This window comes from Perissodus microlepis, chromosome 6, assembly GCF_051167445.1.
Source record: "Perissodus microlepis isolate ML-2025 ecotype Zambia chromosome 6, ASM5116744v1, whole genome shotgun sequence".
NCBI classification, from domain to species: domain Eukaryota; kingdom Metazoa; phylum Chordata; class Actinopteri; order Cichliformes; family Cichlidae; genus Perissodus; species Perissodus microlepis.
Genome location: NC_140466.1, coordinates 23,597,689 through 23,616,715, shown reverse-complemented (window position 1 = coordinate 23,616,715; position 19,027 = coordinate 23,597,689). Strand labels below are relative to the sequence as shown.

Sequence of the window (19,027 nt, the reverse complement as noted above, 5' to 3'; positions counted from 1 at the left end):
TCCACTGTGGAAGCCATTAATGTAGAAACTTTTAATGGACTTTTTAACTCGAATCTTATGTGCTGGCTTCTGTTCCCAAGGAAAAAAAAAGATGACACGGCGAAGAAATCAACTAATTAAAATGCTTTTTAATTCATCTGGAAATCAAAGTGACAAGCAACATGAAACGCCAAGGTGGGAAAGTACAGTGTGTAACTGTGGGTGTTTGTGTGTATCACAGCAGACAAACAGACTGTAAAGTGTGCCCAATTACCTCTCTGCAATTAGCTTGATTCCTGCTAAAGGCTAATTATGTGGAGCCATGCTCTAGACTTTGCACTTTCAAGTTATTATTAGGACCCCAACTGAAGTCTACTGAGGATACACACAAACCCACTGAGACAACCACACCTGAAACACACACCTAATTTCCCTCCCCTTTGCTCCACGGAGTCAAAGAGAAACACTAGAAACAAGCTCCTACTATAGTGGCATTCTTCCCTCAGTTAACCTCATTACAAAGGCAGGTCTTCCTCCTGGCTGATTCTTAAGGCTTGTGGTAAGCTGAGCAAGCATGTTCCATTATGAAGCATTTGAGTAGTAAAAGGGCATTTGTGGTAAGGGTGAATTATGATGTGCATAATGCCAATTAACACAAACTCGGCACCTGTTTCAACCAATCTAATTTTGCTACACCAACCAAGAGATTCTTCCAGACATATGGCAAGAAAATTACATGGGAGAAGTTATCGGCATAGCAAAGGGATGGGAAGTAATTAGCATTTTAGTCCACACAGTCCAGCAGAGAGGCATAGTCTAATGGCTGACCACAGCCTAAATAAGTACACAAATGACTCTCCCAAAGGGAGTGAGGAAGCAGATGGATATGTGTCGCTCTTCTATAGATTTTCCTCCATAAATGAACTCCAGTCGATGAAGCAGAGGCACTGCCTTATGTGTCCAGGCTGTTAATGGGACAAATGAGCTGAAATATGCAGTGTGTGAAAGGAGCCTGCTCCATCTCATGTTTCTTTTTTATGCCTGTTTGGATGCTGATGGTATTGATGCTCAACCAAAGCTCATATGTAAAACTTTCAGTTTTGCTGAAGGATAAGCATAGTTTCTTAGATGAAGAAGAGATTGGATTGCAAATGGAGTTCATTGGCCAGGGGACTGCAGTTTCACAGCATAACATCCTGTAGATGGAAGACTACTGCAACTTGTACTCAGTAACAGTTGTGGCAGACTCTGCTCATATCTATAAGAGATAGGAAACTAACAGAGCTAGGCTTGGTACAACAGCAGTAATACAAATTTGGTAAGGTAATTTTCCAGAAGAAAATGTACGGCAACCGCGCAACCCACCCAAAACATTTAAACACCTTTGGTTCACTGGTGAATTTGCATTTTAGAATTGACTGCTATGCTATTTCTTCCATTTGTTTCAGTTTTAAAGTTAAATGTTAAATTATCTTTATCTTTAGTCCCACAAGTTTTCTGTTTTCTTACTTTGTGTGTAGAACTACATTTTTTCCAGTTTTTACAACCTCTCTCTTTTCTTAGTGAAATAAAAATGTCAAAAATGTGATTTCAAATTAGGATGAACTCCAGCTCCCTGAGTGAGTAATCTGATAAACAGAGGCAAAGTATTTTCACTCTACTGAAGATATGGTAATAAAAAAAAAACAAGCAGCATCAAGAATTTAAATTAAATATTGAGGCAACATCATATAGTTGTGGCACAAGCTCAAACTCCAACCTCAAGGAGCTATGTTTTAGATGTGCATCAAACTACACCAACCTGAAACAAAATACTTTCGCCATCTTTTCCCTATGTTGCACTACCTCCAGTAACGTGAAATTTATTTGAAATGAAGCCACGATTTCCTGTCATATGCTACATATTGCTAAGGAGAAAATGTTCTCTAAAGCTGCACCTCCTACAGAGTTCTTTGAGTCTTTTTTTTCCTTTTCTTTTCTTTTTAATCAGGATGATAAATCAAATGAAGCTAGCCGGACAATTTTCAATTCCCTCTCAACTTGCCGCTTCACCTAAGGTAAAAGAGAAAAAAAAACCACTCAGCAGGCATAAAAGCAAAAGAAGTTTCTTGGCAGAAACTAAACTAAAGGCAACAGACAGGTGTTATGTTTGCTAATGATGTGGTCTACAATGTAAGTCTATGTCTCACGCCGCTCTTTTGGCCCCGTTTTAAAAAACATTTTCGCGCTCATGCTGTGCTGGTACTTCAGCCACGAGCTATCCACTCCATGTCATTTGATCTCAGCTCTACATGTGCTGCGCTGAAAACAGCTTAGAGCACAAACTGCCAGTGTTCCTCCACAATTGTGTACAACGCATCATTCGCAGCCATTGTGATTTCACACGCCAGCCTCCTCTTGGTTTCTCTCTCGGCACAGAGCGGGGAACAGGGTGAGAACAGTGGTGAAAACACCACTGGCATTTTCATCACTGGGGAAAGATTCTTGTTTTTGGGGTGTGTGGGGAGATTTCCCCCATGGTTAAACTCGGACTAGGAGGCTGTTTGTTCATGGAGGGAGTTTCAGCGGATAAGCCACTGCTGTCAGCAGAAACGGTGACTGGTGGAGTTCACGTTCCTCTGTGATCTACTTTTAGCTGTGGGCAATGCAGCGGCAGCGGCAGCAGTGAATCTCGAAGAGGTTGGTACTCCTGCCATAGGCCAATCATGTGAGAAGTAAATGGGGATTTGTGTTACAACCGCAACCTAGGATGTCCGCTTTACTCATGGTTAAAGAGGCTTGTTGATGCCGTTAGGTATCCTAAAATGAAATCAAACAATATCATAATGGTGTATTTTTTTTTAACATGGGAATGAGAAGGCCTGTCCATTAAAATCTTTTTAAATTTGACAAAAAAAAGACACATACTGTTTTCTACTGTAAGTATGAATAATGTTTGTGAGAACATACTTTGTGTTGTAATGTTGTCTCGATAAGATCGGATAAGACAGCGGTCCCCAACCCCAGGGCCTCGGACCGGTACCGGTCCGTGAGTCGTTTGGTACCGGGCCGCGAGAGTTGAGGCTCAGGTGTGAAATGTATGGTTTTCAGGGTTTTTAGCGGTTTTCAGTGTTATTTTGTTGTCGTTTTTAACGTTAACTTGGTTTTCCTGGGTCTTTTCACATGTGTTATGAATAAATCTTCTTTTTTTCGGTACCGGTACTAGTTTTATTTTGTTGTATTTATCCGCGACACCTTAAAGGCCGGTCTGTGAAAATATTGTTGGGCATAAACCGGTCCGTGGCGCAAAAAAGGTTGGGGACCGCTGGGATAAGATGACCCACTAAAGCCTGCAACATAATTACCAGCTAAGTGTAAAGATGGCTTTTTTTTAGCATAGTAACTGACTTTCCAAATAATTAATGAGGGAAAACCTTAGTTGTCTGATTTAGGAAAATGCATATAACATTCTGTTTGTGTGTCTGTTTGTGTGAACAAATGTGTCCCTCCTCCAACTAAGCCCTGGTCCGGGAGGCAAAAGACTCTCATTACTTCTAATACCTTTTAGCAAATCAAGATGAAAGGAAAAGAAATAGAGGAATATGAGGGTAAACTTTATTAAACTTAATTAGAGTCAACGTCGCTTATTGGGGAGGTTCACGTCCATAATGGTCACTCTCTACAGAGGAGCACTGCAAATGATCTCAAAGGCTTTTTCCCCAGTAATCGCTAGCTAATTTATGCTTTGATGTCGTCTGAGTATAGCATCTTAAGTCTGAGGGTGCACTGCATGTGTTTATTCTGTTTATGGAGCCTAAATAATCCTGCCTCTTTTTACCAACAGACCTTTAACAACAATTAACAAGCACGGACATGGAGCGCCACAGACAGATGCATAATGAGGCAGATAAAATGATCCCAATGCAAATTTTCTAGCATACCCTGCCCACAGTTGCTTTCCAGCTACGTACCAACACCAGTAGGAAATCGTCCTTGGTGTCAGTTAGTTTATTTGTCTTATTATTTTTTGTCTTATTATGTTATTTTTGTTTAAAAAACATAGAGAAAGCTAAGAGATACTCTAAACAGGTTTAAATGCTGAATGTTTACATTGCCCTTTATACTGATCTGGTTATGATGACATTATTACATAAAGGAGTTTGTATGAAACCTTGTATCGATGAACAGCAAAAACCATGAAAGTGGGCCCTAATGATGAACTGTTAAAAGCATGGGTTAACATAAACATTATGGAAATATTTAAACTCGTTCTTTAACTTCCAGTACATAAACATTTTTTAGTTGGCCACTGATAATGAAACCCTTATTGCCATTTCCACTTTTGGACTTAGACACAGTCTCACCACTATGGTCTACTGAACTCAGTTCAGTTTTATTTATATAGCAACAACTCACAACAACAGCTGCTTCAAAGTGCTTACATTAGTACAGAGAAAATAGTCATGACACCGTATCAGCAAGTGTTTTTGTGACAGTGGGAAAGGAAAAACTCCCTTTTATCAGGAAGAAACCTCAAGAGCCCCAGACGGCCCTCCCTGAGCCCGGCCATCTGCCTGGACCAGTTTGGGGTGAGGGGAAGAGGACAACATTAGGTCAACTGTCTCCTCCAAAACTGCTATTTTTAACACACACTCAATGTTTCCCATAAAAAAAATCAATTTATCCATCTCTTCATCCATTTATCATGATTGTGGGGAGCTAGAACCCAGGATCTTCTTGTTGTAATGTGACACTACACCACCACGCTGCCCAAACAACTGTTTCAGAAAAAAAAAAAAACACAGCTGTGATCTAGCATCAATTCGGAAATGTTATTGAGATGCAAGAAGGGCTATGTCATATCATACTGACTGTGATAACACCAATATAAATGTTTTTATGTTATATAAAAATATCTTATCATGCTATTATTTCTCGCAACAGCATGCCTTTATGTTCCCTAGTGTGTACAACAAGGACACAAGCCCAGGCATGTCTAAGAGCAAGAGTCAGGTGTCAGCCTCTGATGACCATTTAGTGCCTAAAAAGGAAGCTACTTTAGCAACCTCTGGCAAAGCACAGCACTCTGCAAAATATGCAAGTAAACTGTTCCCGCTAAAGGTGGAAACAACATGTGTTTCACCACTTGAGGCAAAAAAACAGACCATTGAGTAAAATCAGGTTATGAAGGAGGAGGAACAACTAGCTGGTGATTTGTGACCCAAATGTAAACAAATGGCTCAAATGGGTGTTGCTGGAGCACTGGCTAGATGCACTCCATATGACAGGGAAAGCAAAACCAAGGTTTAGACCAGTGGCTATACTATAATTTTACTTTAAATTTAAAGCTTTTATGTTGATATTTGACTTATGCTGTATGACTGGATATGATACTGTGCCACTACTATAATGCTGCTGTTGGCATCTTGTTTCAATAGATTTAGAGTTCCAATTAGGAAGTGCATTATCGAAGACTGTGGTGCATTTGAAAAGATTTATAAATGCTGCTTTCAAGCATCAACAAAACACTCAGTTATTTTTCTTTTCTTTTTTTAAATTGTCAGTAAATTATCTTTAAATATTGTGACATAAGTTTGAGCCCGCATCACCGATCACTACAGAAAAGTGGAAAACTAAAGAAATTCACTGTGTGACTCTAGCGACTGTTAAAGCAGTATCTGTAAAAACTAGCAGCTAATATTGGAAGGCTAATGGTACAACTGGAGAGATGGGTTGTGATGAAATGCAAAATAACCATGATAGAGCAGAGCTCAGCAGGAATATAGCCTAATACTGAGAGGCATTAAACAGAAAGAGCAGCTAAAAAAATCTGTTCGTGTTTTGAGATAAGTGATTAGGGGAGATAAAATAAAGAGGAGATCAAGATGCTCTGTGTCCTCCCAGTGCTGGCAACACTGCCAGCTGTAAGGAACTGCACAAGCTGAGCTGTGCCAAATGCAACATGGCATATCAAATCACTAAAGAGGAAATGGCCTTTAGAAAATTACAATTAGAAAAATGGACCACCACATTTTAATTTCCCCCAGGGATATGCTTTCCATCCTTTTTTTCCCCACCATATGCCTATGATCTAAACTTAGTCCCACATAAAACAATTTGCACTTCAAACTTACATCTCAGGAAACAGGAAATACACAACTTTTGTTAGTCTTTTAATGCTACATCAAAAGTGGTGTCACCAAATCTGGCACGCCACCTTTGAGAAATTTAAGCGTGGAGACGTGCATTAAATACTGTAAGTCAGCATTTAATATGTTGACTTGGTGATACTTTCTAATATTTTGTAAATTATTGCATCCTGTTTATCCTGTTTTCTAGGCAATTGTTTTGGAAACAGACTTTTTCCAAGTTGGAGGTAGGAATTGTAAAATTTTAAAGTTGCTTGGAATGTATATTTATGACCTAACATCAGTGACCAACTTCACTAATGTTTTGTCTGTGCAGAAGCAAAGGTATTAGCAAGTGCTTCATTCATCATTTATATAGCATTACTTCTCCGTAGTATGCCATTTATAAATACAGATATACTACTATTTCTGTCTATGATTATGATTATTACTAGCATTAATATAGCAGCAATAATAGCGATACAGTAGTGATAGCTGTACATGGGATAACAGTAAACAATGGATAAATATATTTGAATTTATAAATGACATACTAAAGAGGAGCAATGCTATATAAATGATTAATTAAGCACTTCTTAATAAGGAACTAAGACCTTACTAATGCATAACAGTGTGACATTATTATAAAGTGCTGCCAGTTTACAGACCTGATTAATATTGATACAGACTTGAGCCTAAAATAATACTCATTCAAGAGCATTTCAAAACTCAACAAATTAGTATTAGCTGTGTGTGCTGCCCAAAGAGACCTTTATTAATGTTACATGAAAAGTCATCCTTCCTGCAAGTTCACGCAATAGGTGTTTGCTATGATTTTCAAGTAAAAAGTTGTCAAATAATAAGTAATTTGTTGCCTGATTCATCCTTAAATTAAACCGCAGGGAGCCGACAAATCAGCGAACAAAACAGAACAGACCTGTTTCACCTTCCTCCTCACCCTGCTATTCAAGTGCTTAGATTACAGGGGGCTGGTTTTGATAACCCTCTCTTAGTGCTTTAGGGACCCACTGTGCACAACTTATCAGAGCAATATTCATTGTGGGAAATGGTCATTTGGGCCTCAAGACAGTGCTTTAAATGTGCTGTTTTTGGAGAAGGTGAAAGAAGGCATCTGTGAATGATATCATGACAATGAGGAAACCAAATGAAAGACAAATAGAGTTTATACAGAGACTCTCCTCTAAACCAACCACTAGCTATTTAAAGCTTAATAAGGGCCTTTATTTAGCCCCAAGTTTTTAGCTGTTATGAGATAACAATTACACTTATCTGACAGAACTGTTATGAACACATTTATTATAATACTAGTCAGTGAAAAGCATTTTTTCCCTCCATGCCCCATGTCTTTCCTGGCATTTGCTTTAGGGTAACAGGACCATTTTGATTAGTTGCACTAGGATGGACTCATTCAACTGAAATTTGCATTGTGAGTTGCGGGAAAGTAAAGCTTTTTGGTTAAGCTGGCTTTGTTCACAGTCCCAAACTTTTCACTCCTGCTAATTCTCACAACAGGTATGAAAGGAGGAGCAGAATGAAGATGGGAAAAGTAACAGGGAACCTGCTGAGCTGTACGTGTGTGAAGATGCTTGCCCTGGAATTGAAAGGTTTTGTTTCTAAAGTGCAAGTTAAAAACATCTCAGCCAAGTTTACTTTCCACAAGCGACCGTCGTGAGGTCGCATGTGAGGGCCGGGAAAGGAGGAAATGAGGTGGAGTGCTGGTCAGGGGCACATGAGGGGGATCAACACCAAACCCTAAGGACGAGGCAGTTGCAGAGCTAGGAAGGAGGCCAGCAGCTCTCCATCCCTTGTGGTTTTCCTTGCAGGTCAGTTCCAAGGAACCTGCATGTTCACTGCGGTCTGTTCACTCCCACACGCCCCGCCTCTATATCATATTGTGCTCGGGTCTGCTCAGTTCTAGTCGTGGCCAGGCAGGCAGGCAGGCAGGCAGACGGACATCCCTTAACAGGCAGCATCAGCGGCACTAGGGCTGCTAGCCTGTAATTAGCTCGGACAGCTCAGGCTTGGAGAGAGCCAGCCGGGCTATATCATAATGAGCTCAGCTGGGATTAGGAGGACAGGGCAGGGGGGTGAGCAGAGGGGAAAGCAATGAAGGGGGTGGTGGTGGTGGGGAAGTACTAGAATTCTGGCCTCAGCCTACTGCAGCATCACAGAAGGCCGGAGGGAGACAACTGGGAAGACAAGTAGGAAGAGGGTAAGGGGAGGTTACAGAGGCACGAGATAGAGAAGGGAAGAGGTGAGCAGAGGTGAAGGCTAGGGAAGACTGGAGAGAGGTAGACCATGGCTTTAGGCCAAGCTTTGTGTAGCACTGCAGAGGGTCAGTGTTAGTGGTACGGTTACAGGGGGCTTCTCTAGATCAAACAGGACAATGGCTACACTACATCCAGAGACAGACTAAAGACAAAAGAAGGAGCAAAGAGAAGAAGTAACAAAGAAGTAACATGAAATGAAAAGCATCTCTCAAGCAACTTCAAGCTGGGAGTGTCAGTACTGTTGCTAAACTCTAGGTGCACATGTGAGCTAACAAGTCTACTGCAACTTAAAGATTGGAAGTTTTCAGGCAGGGAATTTTTATTGCAGGCAACTTACTTTTCAATAGAGAGTTTTCTGGTGAGGTTTTTCAAGTAGGCCAGCTCATTCCATACAGCATCACTGTCCTCTTGCCGCAGCTGCCACGGCGCTGCACGCTGTATCCTTCCACCTGGCCTAGACACACAACAAAAGAAGACCAAAGTGCAGATGTATAGACAAGCGAAACTGAAAAACACAGGCTCACTTGGCACACATACGGACATAAGGAAAGTAAACCTACTAACAAGGGAAAATTGTTGGTACTATACATCAACTTGCTGCCTCTGGCCAATTCACTCTGGGTAACAAGGCCCCTTAGTGTTGCTGTGTTTTTGTTATTCAGCCATCTTTAGCAGTATTCAAATGAGCAGCCTTGACTTTGACATTTCAGTGGCAAATCATGTACCGACGTATGCATGTTTGTTAAAGCCCAGGGCACTGCCCGTGTGGCAGGGCAGTGGAGCATTCCCTGTGTGCCATGCAAATGTAAATAATGGCAAAAACACACTTGCAAACGAGGTCATTCAAATGTCTACACCTCACTTATGAATACTTAATGACACTTTGTGCTCAGTAGCTGCCGCCTCCATTGAACTTCCCATTTCAAATCACACACACACACACACACACACACACACACCATCGCCACTGCCCCCAACTGCATCCCTGCACACATCCAACTCATCAATCAGCCAGAGCCCAACACATTCAATTCCAATTAGCCTTTCATTTGCAAACTAAAACAGGTTTTAGTGAGAAATCCACAGATTGCAAAAGAAGCAGATGAGAAGAGAATACCGTTTTTGTCACGCACACAGACACACCGACTTCTCATTTTCACTCGATCAATGTGGCAGGGGTGTGGAAATGGATTGTGAGGGTCGCTGTTGTGGAGGGGTCCTTTTCCCATGGTCATTATTGGCTATCTAGATGCCGCCGTGCTATGCTAATACTAGTTAAACCCTGGTGACTGGGAGTTAGAAGCTACTGAGGAATGGCAAATGTTTTCATTTAATACTGCTAATGCCCCCGTGAGCAATTTGAAGCCCTTGAACTTCTTTAGAGTGTAGTTGTGTGGCCGTACATGCGTGCTATGGGAGTAGTGTGTTAGTTTCCCAGAGTCTAAAGCTATTTAATACATAACCTTACTGTACTCTATAGGCACAGAGACTGACATTTCTCTGACACAATGAATAAAGCCAAACCTACATTAAAAGTGCCTGGAGTAAGTACAAGATCTTTTACCCACAGCTGTTTCAATTCTCCCTGTGCAATTTCCGGTTTGCAGTGTATCATCTGCATTACTTAAGAAATGTGCAAGAAGCTTTATTAAGTCATGGTAAAGCTTTATACATTTTAATTTGTTTACAGTGGGCCTAAAAGCTGTTGAACATGGAGCCATGAGAGAGCCATCTTCTTCAGGCCTCAGTGCATCCTCCCTTATGGTATCCTTGTTTCCATTATTAAGCAGGAGGAAACAGAGAGAACTTTTCCACGCTGCTGCGGCTAATTGCTCTGAATCAGGGGGAATCTGTTTATGGGCGCAACTTTGATCAGAGTACGGATGCTTTAATAACCTTTAATTTTATTTGCTCACCCCCATCATCCCCAGTCTGATTAAAAAACGTTTTCCCTTCTCTAATATAAATAAGAAGTTGGGTTTTTTTCTCTCTCTTCTTCACACCATTTTGGGAAAATATGGTGGTGCAGTAATGGTGAATGGCAGGGTGATTTCACTGGGACTGGCCAACTGCACATTGCCTGCATACCGATCAGCCGATGGACTGTTCTTCTGATTTGCGATTGGTTGGCAGTTCTATTCTGGGCGGGACTGGCTAACAGACACATTGCTGACATCTTTTGGCAGCTGATCGCACACAAACCAATCATCTAATCAATAATTTGCTGGGCAATGCTGGAGACTGACATGAGAAAAACTTTTGAACATAACTGGAATTTTGATAAAGATCATACCACATTTTCAGGGAAAAATTGAAAAATTCTGGTAATTCCAGTGAGTTTACAAATTTTTCTTGCCTATGTAGCTTTGTCATAGATAGCTATGGGACATTCCTTTATTCTTGCTTCATCAGTAAAGCAGCTAAATAGTCTAAAGCTGATTTCATGTGTGGCATTTGTATTAGGATGCCGTTTTTGGTGGACATAAAACATGTGGACAACGCCCTTGAAGTAAATGAAATATGCCATTAGGCTGGAAGTTTATTAGATATACATTGGAGAGATAGCAAAAACATTATTTGTTGCTACATCGACACTTTGGTATATCTTTAATAAAAAAAAACAAAAAACTACGAGTACAGGATTCCTTTCTATACTAAAGAAAACCCTTCACAGCATTCAGCCACATGAGAAACACTCTAAAGCAGGTGAGCATATTCTTGAAAAATTTAACATTAAGAGAAAACTTCACAAGAGCAAATACAAAGGGTTCACCACAAGGTGCAAAACACTCATCAGCCCCAAGGATAAAATGCTAGAATAGGAATAGACTTTGCTAAAGAATATCTGAAACACGCCGGATCACTACTCAACACAGCACTTTTGAAACTACCTTTACCAGAGGGTCATTTTGAAAAACGAAATATAATAAAAAAAAATTGTGACACTGTCTAAGCATTTCTAAACCTGACAGACGCGGCAAATAAGTATATGCATTTGTACAGGCAGGTGAAGAGAGACGCACTTACCCTTTTATCGTTTGGTCAGGAACACAAAGGGGATCAAACTGACCCCCCTGCATCTACAACAACGCAGCATGGAAGCTGTTGGGACATCCCTAACAAGCTCGAAATGCAATGAGAGTCAACGCCTATCCCCGCTGACTTGTTAGGCCCCTGATTTCCTAGCACTAATGGGAGTATTTAAGTCATTTTCTATTGTCTCTCATTCAGGCGGGCATTACCCCAGTGGGCTTAACAGCTATTTAAGGATGTGGCCTAATGCCAAATGAATGCCAAGATCATAACATTGAGTGACTGGTTGGTGCCAAGGAAGACTGAAAAGGGCAAAGCTGCCTATTGCATCAATTTCATGTCAAATCACTCATGAAACACAGATACACTGACACTGATAGACTGAAATCTAACATTAGTTTTTCTATACTGAACTAAATCCCTGTTTGTATTATTAAAGGAACATGCATGCTTTCTTTTAACAAAAATCAATGTTACCATTCAGAGTGTTTCATTCATAACAGCGAACCGTTGCCGAGGCTCTCTCTACATGGCCGTCTTTGTTCCCACTGTCTCAGACACATGCTGCTGAGCCGCGCTGAGCTAACATGAGCCGAGTCGAGCCTAGGGCTGAACACGCTCTCTCACTCACTCCACTTTCACACGGGCTCACATTGCACTGCTGTTTTCTTTAATTAACCCAGAGAGAAAACAGCTGACGGGGTCAACACCTCGCTCCCGCACGGCCACCACATATACGCACCTTTAGCTACTCTCTGAGTGGTCTCAATGACGCTGGTGGAGAAAAGAAATAGACAGCAAAGTGGGAAACGACTAGTGGAGACAACACAAAGAAAAGACCCGTATGTTAATGACATTTTCCAGCACATTTTCCACTTTGTGTAAAAAATCCTGTGGTTTTTGCTGAAGATAGCAGCTCGAAACAGGAAATGGCTCTCATCCCTCCTCCCTCTTGCAGCCTTCCTCCACAGGCCTTCTCAAACACCTTGCACCCCCAGGACCAGACACCTCCAGCCTCTGGCTCTCACATCTTAATGAACGCTGAGGGAGAAGAGACGAAGAGCACATACACTTGGCACAAAACGGGCCAATTTGACTGGGCTTAAAACCTCTGAGCTTTTCAAAGATGAAAAAAGAGGAATTTCTCCCACTTTCCCAAATCCAGAACTCAGGTCTTGTCAGACAACAAGTGGAGCGCAATGGGGCAATAAGACTATTTGTGAGTGGTTTCAGGGGGTTGTAGTGTTTCACAGGGCTTTTAACATAAGGCAAGGCGAGTTATATGCTTTGAAGTGTCTCTCACTCACTGCTGCGTAGTGAAACTGGAGGTTGTCCCAGTTGCTTTGTGTATGCACAGGTTTTATTTTATGAAGATGTGGGTTCTGTATATTTTGATCTTTCACCATTCATTTGCAGTCATAATTTCCCGTGAGATAAGAGTTTATTATGAAATGTTAAACAGTAAAGTGTGTACTCACATGCCATTTGATTTCTCCATCTCTTTCAGCTGATCTCTGACTGCCTTGTAGTTGGTCTGAATCAAACGCAGGCGTTCACGACGTTTATCGTGAGCTCTCCTCAGCTCTTCATTTTCCTCCATCTGTAAAGCACAATGGCAACATTCCGTCATGAGTTGGGTAACTCAAATCAAAGTTAACAGAAGAAGGGAATCTGCCGCAATTGCACTGATACAGCCCATACTGGGCATGAAATATAAGAAACCAACATATTTAAGCTGCTTTGCAGCTGAAACATCTCGGCCTAACAGAAAGCAGCCAGTCAAGACTCATTCCACTTTCCTTGTTTCTCCCAGACAAATGCTTTCACTCCTTCTGGTCAACTGAGGCATCATTAAAATGAGGCGTTTACATGACAAGTCGCTGGTGCCACTGTACACTAAACAGGCCTGCACACTCACACACGCTCACGCTAACCAGCAAAGAAACAAACTCACTGGAATTACCAACTGATGACAACCGTGTGTTGTGATATGGGGTTGTAGTGGTGGGTTTGTTGCTGTTGACAGCTATTAAAACAGAGCGAGATTGGGCTCCTGCTTTAAAGAAGGAGTTAAGAGAAGACAACATATAGATTTTTCTTGTCAGGGGCATCCCTCCTCCCTCATCACATTGACCTTAACAGGGAGGGTGATGGAAAAAATTCTTTCAACAGGCAGGACAAACAGAGGTGGAAAGAGGGTAAGGAAAAAGAGACAGAGAGCTCATGGAAGTAGAGAAAAGAGAAAGAGAACTGAGAAATTAGAACGAGAGGGAAAAGAGAGAGAGAGAGAGCGAGAGAGAGAGAGAGAGAGAGAGAGAGAGAGAGAGAGAGGGGAGGAAAAGGAAAAGTGAAAGGAAGGGTGCAGGACAGGTTTCTGCTTGAGTGGCCAAGGCTAGGGAGAGTTGTCGAGTGCTTTCTGAAGGGAAGGAGCTTGTTTACTGCTGATATGACACGGCTACCCTGCAGAGAGGGAAATGCGAGCCCTCGGCCCTGTTATTATTAACAAGGACAAAGAGAACAGAGAGAGAGCGCACACAAATATGCGCTGGACACACAATGTGTGTGCACACACGCGCACTGCACATCCACACTGCCGATGTGACAAGTATGGATTTTCCCTAGTGCGGATTATTCACTGAGGACATCTGCAAGACATCGTCAGCCCTTTCGAGCAGCCCCCGACCTCTCAAAAACAGGGCTTTAATGAAAGGGGCCAGACCAGAGCAGTGTTAACTGGTGGAACTAGAGGCTGAGGGGGGACACAGAGGAGTTGTGGCTGACTGATGGAGGGGAGGCGGGGGGGGTGGGATGGTGCAAGCGGCAGGGCATTAGCCACATCATGGCTTCCCAGGCTCCTTATAGAGCTTCCCCCTGGGCAGACCAGCTCTGGTCATCAGGCCACAGACCCTTGCCCACCGATCAATACGCCCCCACTCAGTCAGCGAACACATGTGTGGACGTTCTCAAGCTGAAAAATAATTACACAGCAACAGCTACTTTTTACTTCAAAGTGTGAAGTGGAAAAAAAAGGAGGGCGTTATTAAGAGAATTGTTTGTTTGTTCGCAGCTAAGGTCAACATGTCAATGGTATGGCTGCCATACCCAATTTGAAAAGCATTCTGTTGGAAAGGACTGGAAAACTGCACAGCAGCGAACTGAACCAAGCAAAGTACTGTACAGTAAGAGGCTGAAGGTAAGGTCTCAAGTGCAACTGATAGAGGGCATTTTGCTTATTTCCAGAAACAAGCAAAGGACAAAAACCACTAAATCACGCCTTGAACAAATGCCCTCATTAATGTAGTCACGTTTTTCTGTGCATACCTTTGCTAAATGCCCCTCAAACAGCAGACAAGTAAATGGCACCATTAACTAAGACAGTCATGCGTGTTGTCTGAATCTATGTTGAGCATTACTGTCGAGGTGTCTGCCAGTGATGTAATTCAGACACTTCAGATCTGACAAGGAAATGGTGCCTAATGTGTTCCTGGGATGACCTTTGGATAATCACTCACTCGTTGGTCAGCTGCAAAGATAGAGAGATTTGTTTTTTAAAGGCAGTGAGCTTTAGGGGAAAGTGCAACACGGGGGTGAAAATTAACTTTTTTTCTTTTGCTTGCAGCCAGTTGGAGAAACTGAAAACAACACGAGGACGAAGAATAGTCTGAGAAGAACATCACAGAGCACGTGAAGGTTAAAAGACCAATAAAGCTGATTCGTTTAAGGATAAAAAAAAAAGAAAGAAAAATGGCTGCATCCGCTTTCACCAGAGCGGCTTCTCTCCTGCTGCTTCACTGCCTACGCACACTCTGCTTGTGTGTGCGCCCATGTACGTATGTATGTGTGAAAGACACCGTAAGAGAAGGTCACGGAGGAGGCAGTGGCAGCAGTACTGCAATTGAACCACTGTTACTTTCTTGCAGACCTCTATATAAACCAGTAGCTGATAGCAGCAATCATATCTAAGCTAGTGGCCACAGCAACAAGCAGCTCCTTCAAACTGATACTAACAGATGTCACCAAAATATAGCAACAACAAATGTGCTTTTTGAAGCAAACCACTCCTTCGGGTAGTTCAATGTCACTTTGAGAAACACTGTCATGCAGGGATACACAGACAAAAGATGCAAAAAAAGACTAATAAAATAAAGTTCGACCATAAGGAATCAGAGTGAGAACTGTACTCTAAACTTGGGGATAAATAAACTATTCTAAGAGGGGTGGAAAAGATTAAGACATTACATTTATTTGTATACATTGGCAAGTAATTACCTTCAATTGCAGCAGCTCCTCGAGGTCTCGAATCCTCTCTTCTGCCTCTTTTCTCCTCTCACTTCCGAACCCGACGCTGCCAGCTGGAGACAGGGACCTGGACCGCTGCACTGGTGCACCCTGGGAAGGGTAAGCAAAGAAGCACTGGGGTGGGAGCTTGAACACACTTTACTTACACAGACAGGCACAAACACATGCAGCAATTAACATCTGCAGAAACACTGAGTGAATGCCAATAATGGAATTATCTATGTTCACTCCCCTCCCCTCTCACCTTGAGTAAAACATGAGCATTGTCTTCCTTGGTACACACATATGCAGACAAAAACAAACACGCTGCCAGAGGAATAAAGCAAGCTCGAGCAGCAGTCCACAGAAGCTGAAGGGAGGAGGTTCACTCTTGTGTGTGTGTGTGTGTTTGGAAGCAGGAGTTGCAAGCTGAGAGCAGCAAAGGTTTCTCCTTGCGACTGGCTAATGAGTATGTTCATTTCCATTTACATTGTTTCTTTGACAATAATGATGTCCCATTAGGGGAGACTAAAGGGGCTATAGATTCCAGAATGTGCTGGGCTTCATTACAAGAGGTGGTCAGGGAGGCCGCTCTAATTGCTCTGCTAGGGGCCTCCAGGTTACACTTGATAGGACAACTGGAAGAGCCGCCGATTAGGAGGGGGGTGCAGTTTGCTTGCCAGCCTCTTCTGTAGAAATAAATAAAGAAATGGAGAATTGCTGGGGCTGCGCTGTAGAAAAGCAGTGGGAACAATATGCTAGTGGAATATGAATATGAAAGGATAGGAGGCCCCCCTGTAGCGCCGGGCAGGGCTGACCAGATGGCAGGCTAAAATATGTAATGCGACTAAATGCACAACAGTCCTTGGGTAGAGAAAGATGAGCAGTACAGGAGGAGGAGGTGGTGCTAAAGTGGTGAGGTTAATGAGAGGATAGCAGATCAGTTAAGCCTAACCCCCCACCATCCAAAAAATATGTATTTTGATTGCTGTTGACAAGCTCTCTTGCCTATTAAAGTCATTAAGATTTCAGCCTTTTCTGATATTGCAACACCTGTTGTTACGGCTGAAACAAGAAAATATCTCATGCCCTAGTGTCCTAAGCAAAATCATGCACTAATCAAGCACTGGGGGAACCAAACACATCTTGGTGCTTGACCGGTGGGGATTTATGCTTCAGTGGGAAACTGCAAACTCCCGCTGAAACCCACACCCTCCTGGTGTAACCTCCTTAGAATTGTAACTACAAGTCATCTTGACGCAGCGCGCATCTACTGTGATTGGCCTGTTCCGTACCATTGATTCCTCCTGTGGATTCCTGACTACTTTATCGCAGCAGTTTTTGAATATATCAGCAAGAGATCAACAATCGTCTCAGTTTGAGGAATAATAAACATAGCATCAATATAAGGACTCAAAAATGTCAGCAAATTCCTGGAGGGACATGGTACATTCTGACGGCTGTTTTTAAAAAGTCCTGACATTTTATTTGTTTCAAACATAAATGCAGGCGACAACGTCAGCCATTTACGTAGGATATGTCAAAGATTCCCTGCAGAAGCCAAATCACACCTTACTCTGTCAGCACAACAAATAGCGCAACTTGTACATGTGCTCAAAAAGCAGCTTGGCAAACTTTAAAATAACATTGCCTGAAAACTCTCCACTCTCAAAAGTGAGTGAAAAAAATATTTTTGCATGATAATTCATAACACATGATTGAATGTTGTTACATGGCAACATGGAATACATGAAAACAATGGATTCTGCTTTCTTTGCATTGCTCCTCATGAATCCCTTGTGTATGGGTCTGCAACTCAAATCATTCACATGAGGGCGAACTTCACCGGTAAAAGAGAAAACTGCTATTTAGAAGGACACTAACAGACAGCAGATATTGTTCATTGAATAGCAACTGCTGCAAAATGCTAATCGACATGTTTAAAAGAATGGGATTAGACATTAAGACATTTTTTATTGTAACTTAAAAAACGCATTTGTCACTTAATTAGTTATAACACATTTCCTTTAGTTTTAATATCACAGAATGTGTATTTAAAACAGAACATCTGCTTGTGACATTAATATATACACGATGTACGTGTGCTGGGAAATGTGCTCTGAGGCTACAGTTGACTCCAGTGACCTGGCGGCCAGGTTCTGCTAACATGCCTGCATGGGTGCCAACCATGTGTTCTAACTCAGCCTTAATGACTCTATGCAACTAATTAGCAGATTGATCTGCATATTCCTGATGAGTGGCAGGCCAACTGGCTTAGTCTGTCTGTACAAGGGGGAAACACAGATTCCAAAAGGGGAATCCAAACCAACTCGAAGTCCTAAACCTAAAAGTAAAGATGAGCAATTATAAAGTGCATGACATACTGCAGACAAACTCTAAACTGGGTTTCAGGTAGAAATATAAATTGTGAATGATATTTACTACTTAACCTGATCACAGTAATTATTAATGAAGGTGAGAACCACGTGAGACAAACTGCTGCGTGCTTGTCTAAAGTCCACGGTAAATTAATAAAATGGTGACACTGACTAATGACTGACATTTTGGTGCAGATGTTCTCTCTGGTCCAGTTGGACGCCTGACTGCTGCTGGACCCGAAGACGCATGAATGCCCTTTATTTGTGTGGGAAGTTCTGTGTTGCGGCATTGATGTTAATGTTCCACAAGACAGGCCTGAAGGATAAAAAGCAGAGAACACGAGACACAGAAGGCTGTCCTCGACATTTACCTCAGCTCGGCAGCTGTCTGGTGGTCATGGCCTGACCTGTGTATAACACCCTGTAATGGCTTTGTAAACATGAGAGTGCAACGCAGAAGGAGGGACAGAGGGCACATAGTAAGAAGGAAATGAGGGAAAAGGCCTGTAACTTAAAAACCGGATTTACTGAGGAATCAGCAGAGGAAAGAATCATTTTACTGAGCGCCCGCCTCCCTTCACCTCTCCTCCACTTTCTATCTGACAGAGACACTGAGTCACTGTCATCAATGGGTTTCTTTATGATTGCACTAGCCTGTTATGAGTGCATCTGGAGAGTAATTAAATGTGTTCCCATTCCCTGATGACTATACATTCAAATGAGCACTGTTACTAAGCAAACTTTAAAAAACAAATTCTCAAGTTTTAGCTCAAACTTGAAGTAAATCATGCTGAAAAATGGTCCACTCTGTATAATGTTAGAAATTCACAGTGTTGTTTCTAATGAAAACTCTAAGCAGTTTGGAACTTGAAAATACAATTTTTCATGAGGTCTTTCAAATCTAATTTTCCACATCAAAGTAAACTTTCTTCACTCAAATCATATGACACACACACACACA

At 42.0% G+C, this 19,027-nt stretch overlaps 1 protein-coding gene across 4 annotated transcripts in view; it reads right to left on the bottom strand.

The window, feature by feature from the left end:
- The window catches only part of cntln (centlein, centrosomal protein), a 93,401-nt gene that overhangs the window by 49,728 nt on the left and 24,646 nt on the right, over window positions 1-19,027 (bottom strand). For all 4 annotated transcript variants that reach the window (XM_084931556.1, XM_084931558.1, XM_084931557.1 and 1 more), the window contains 3 exons: window positions 15,680-15,799; window positions 12,889-13,010; window positions 8,715-8,831 (listed from right to left, as the gene is read on the bottom strand). In XM_084931556.1, coding sequence (XP_084787682.1) covers window positions 8,715-8,831; window positions 12,889-13,010; window positions 15,680-15,799 — 359 coding nt within the window. The remainder of the gene's footprint in view (window positions 1-8,714; window positions 8,832-12,888; window positions 13,011-15,679; window positions 15,800-19,027) is intronic.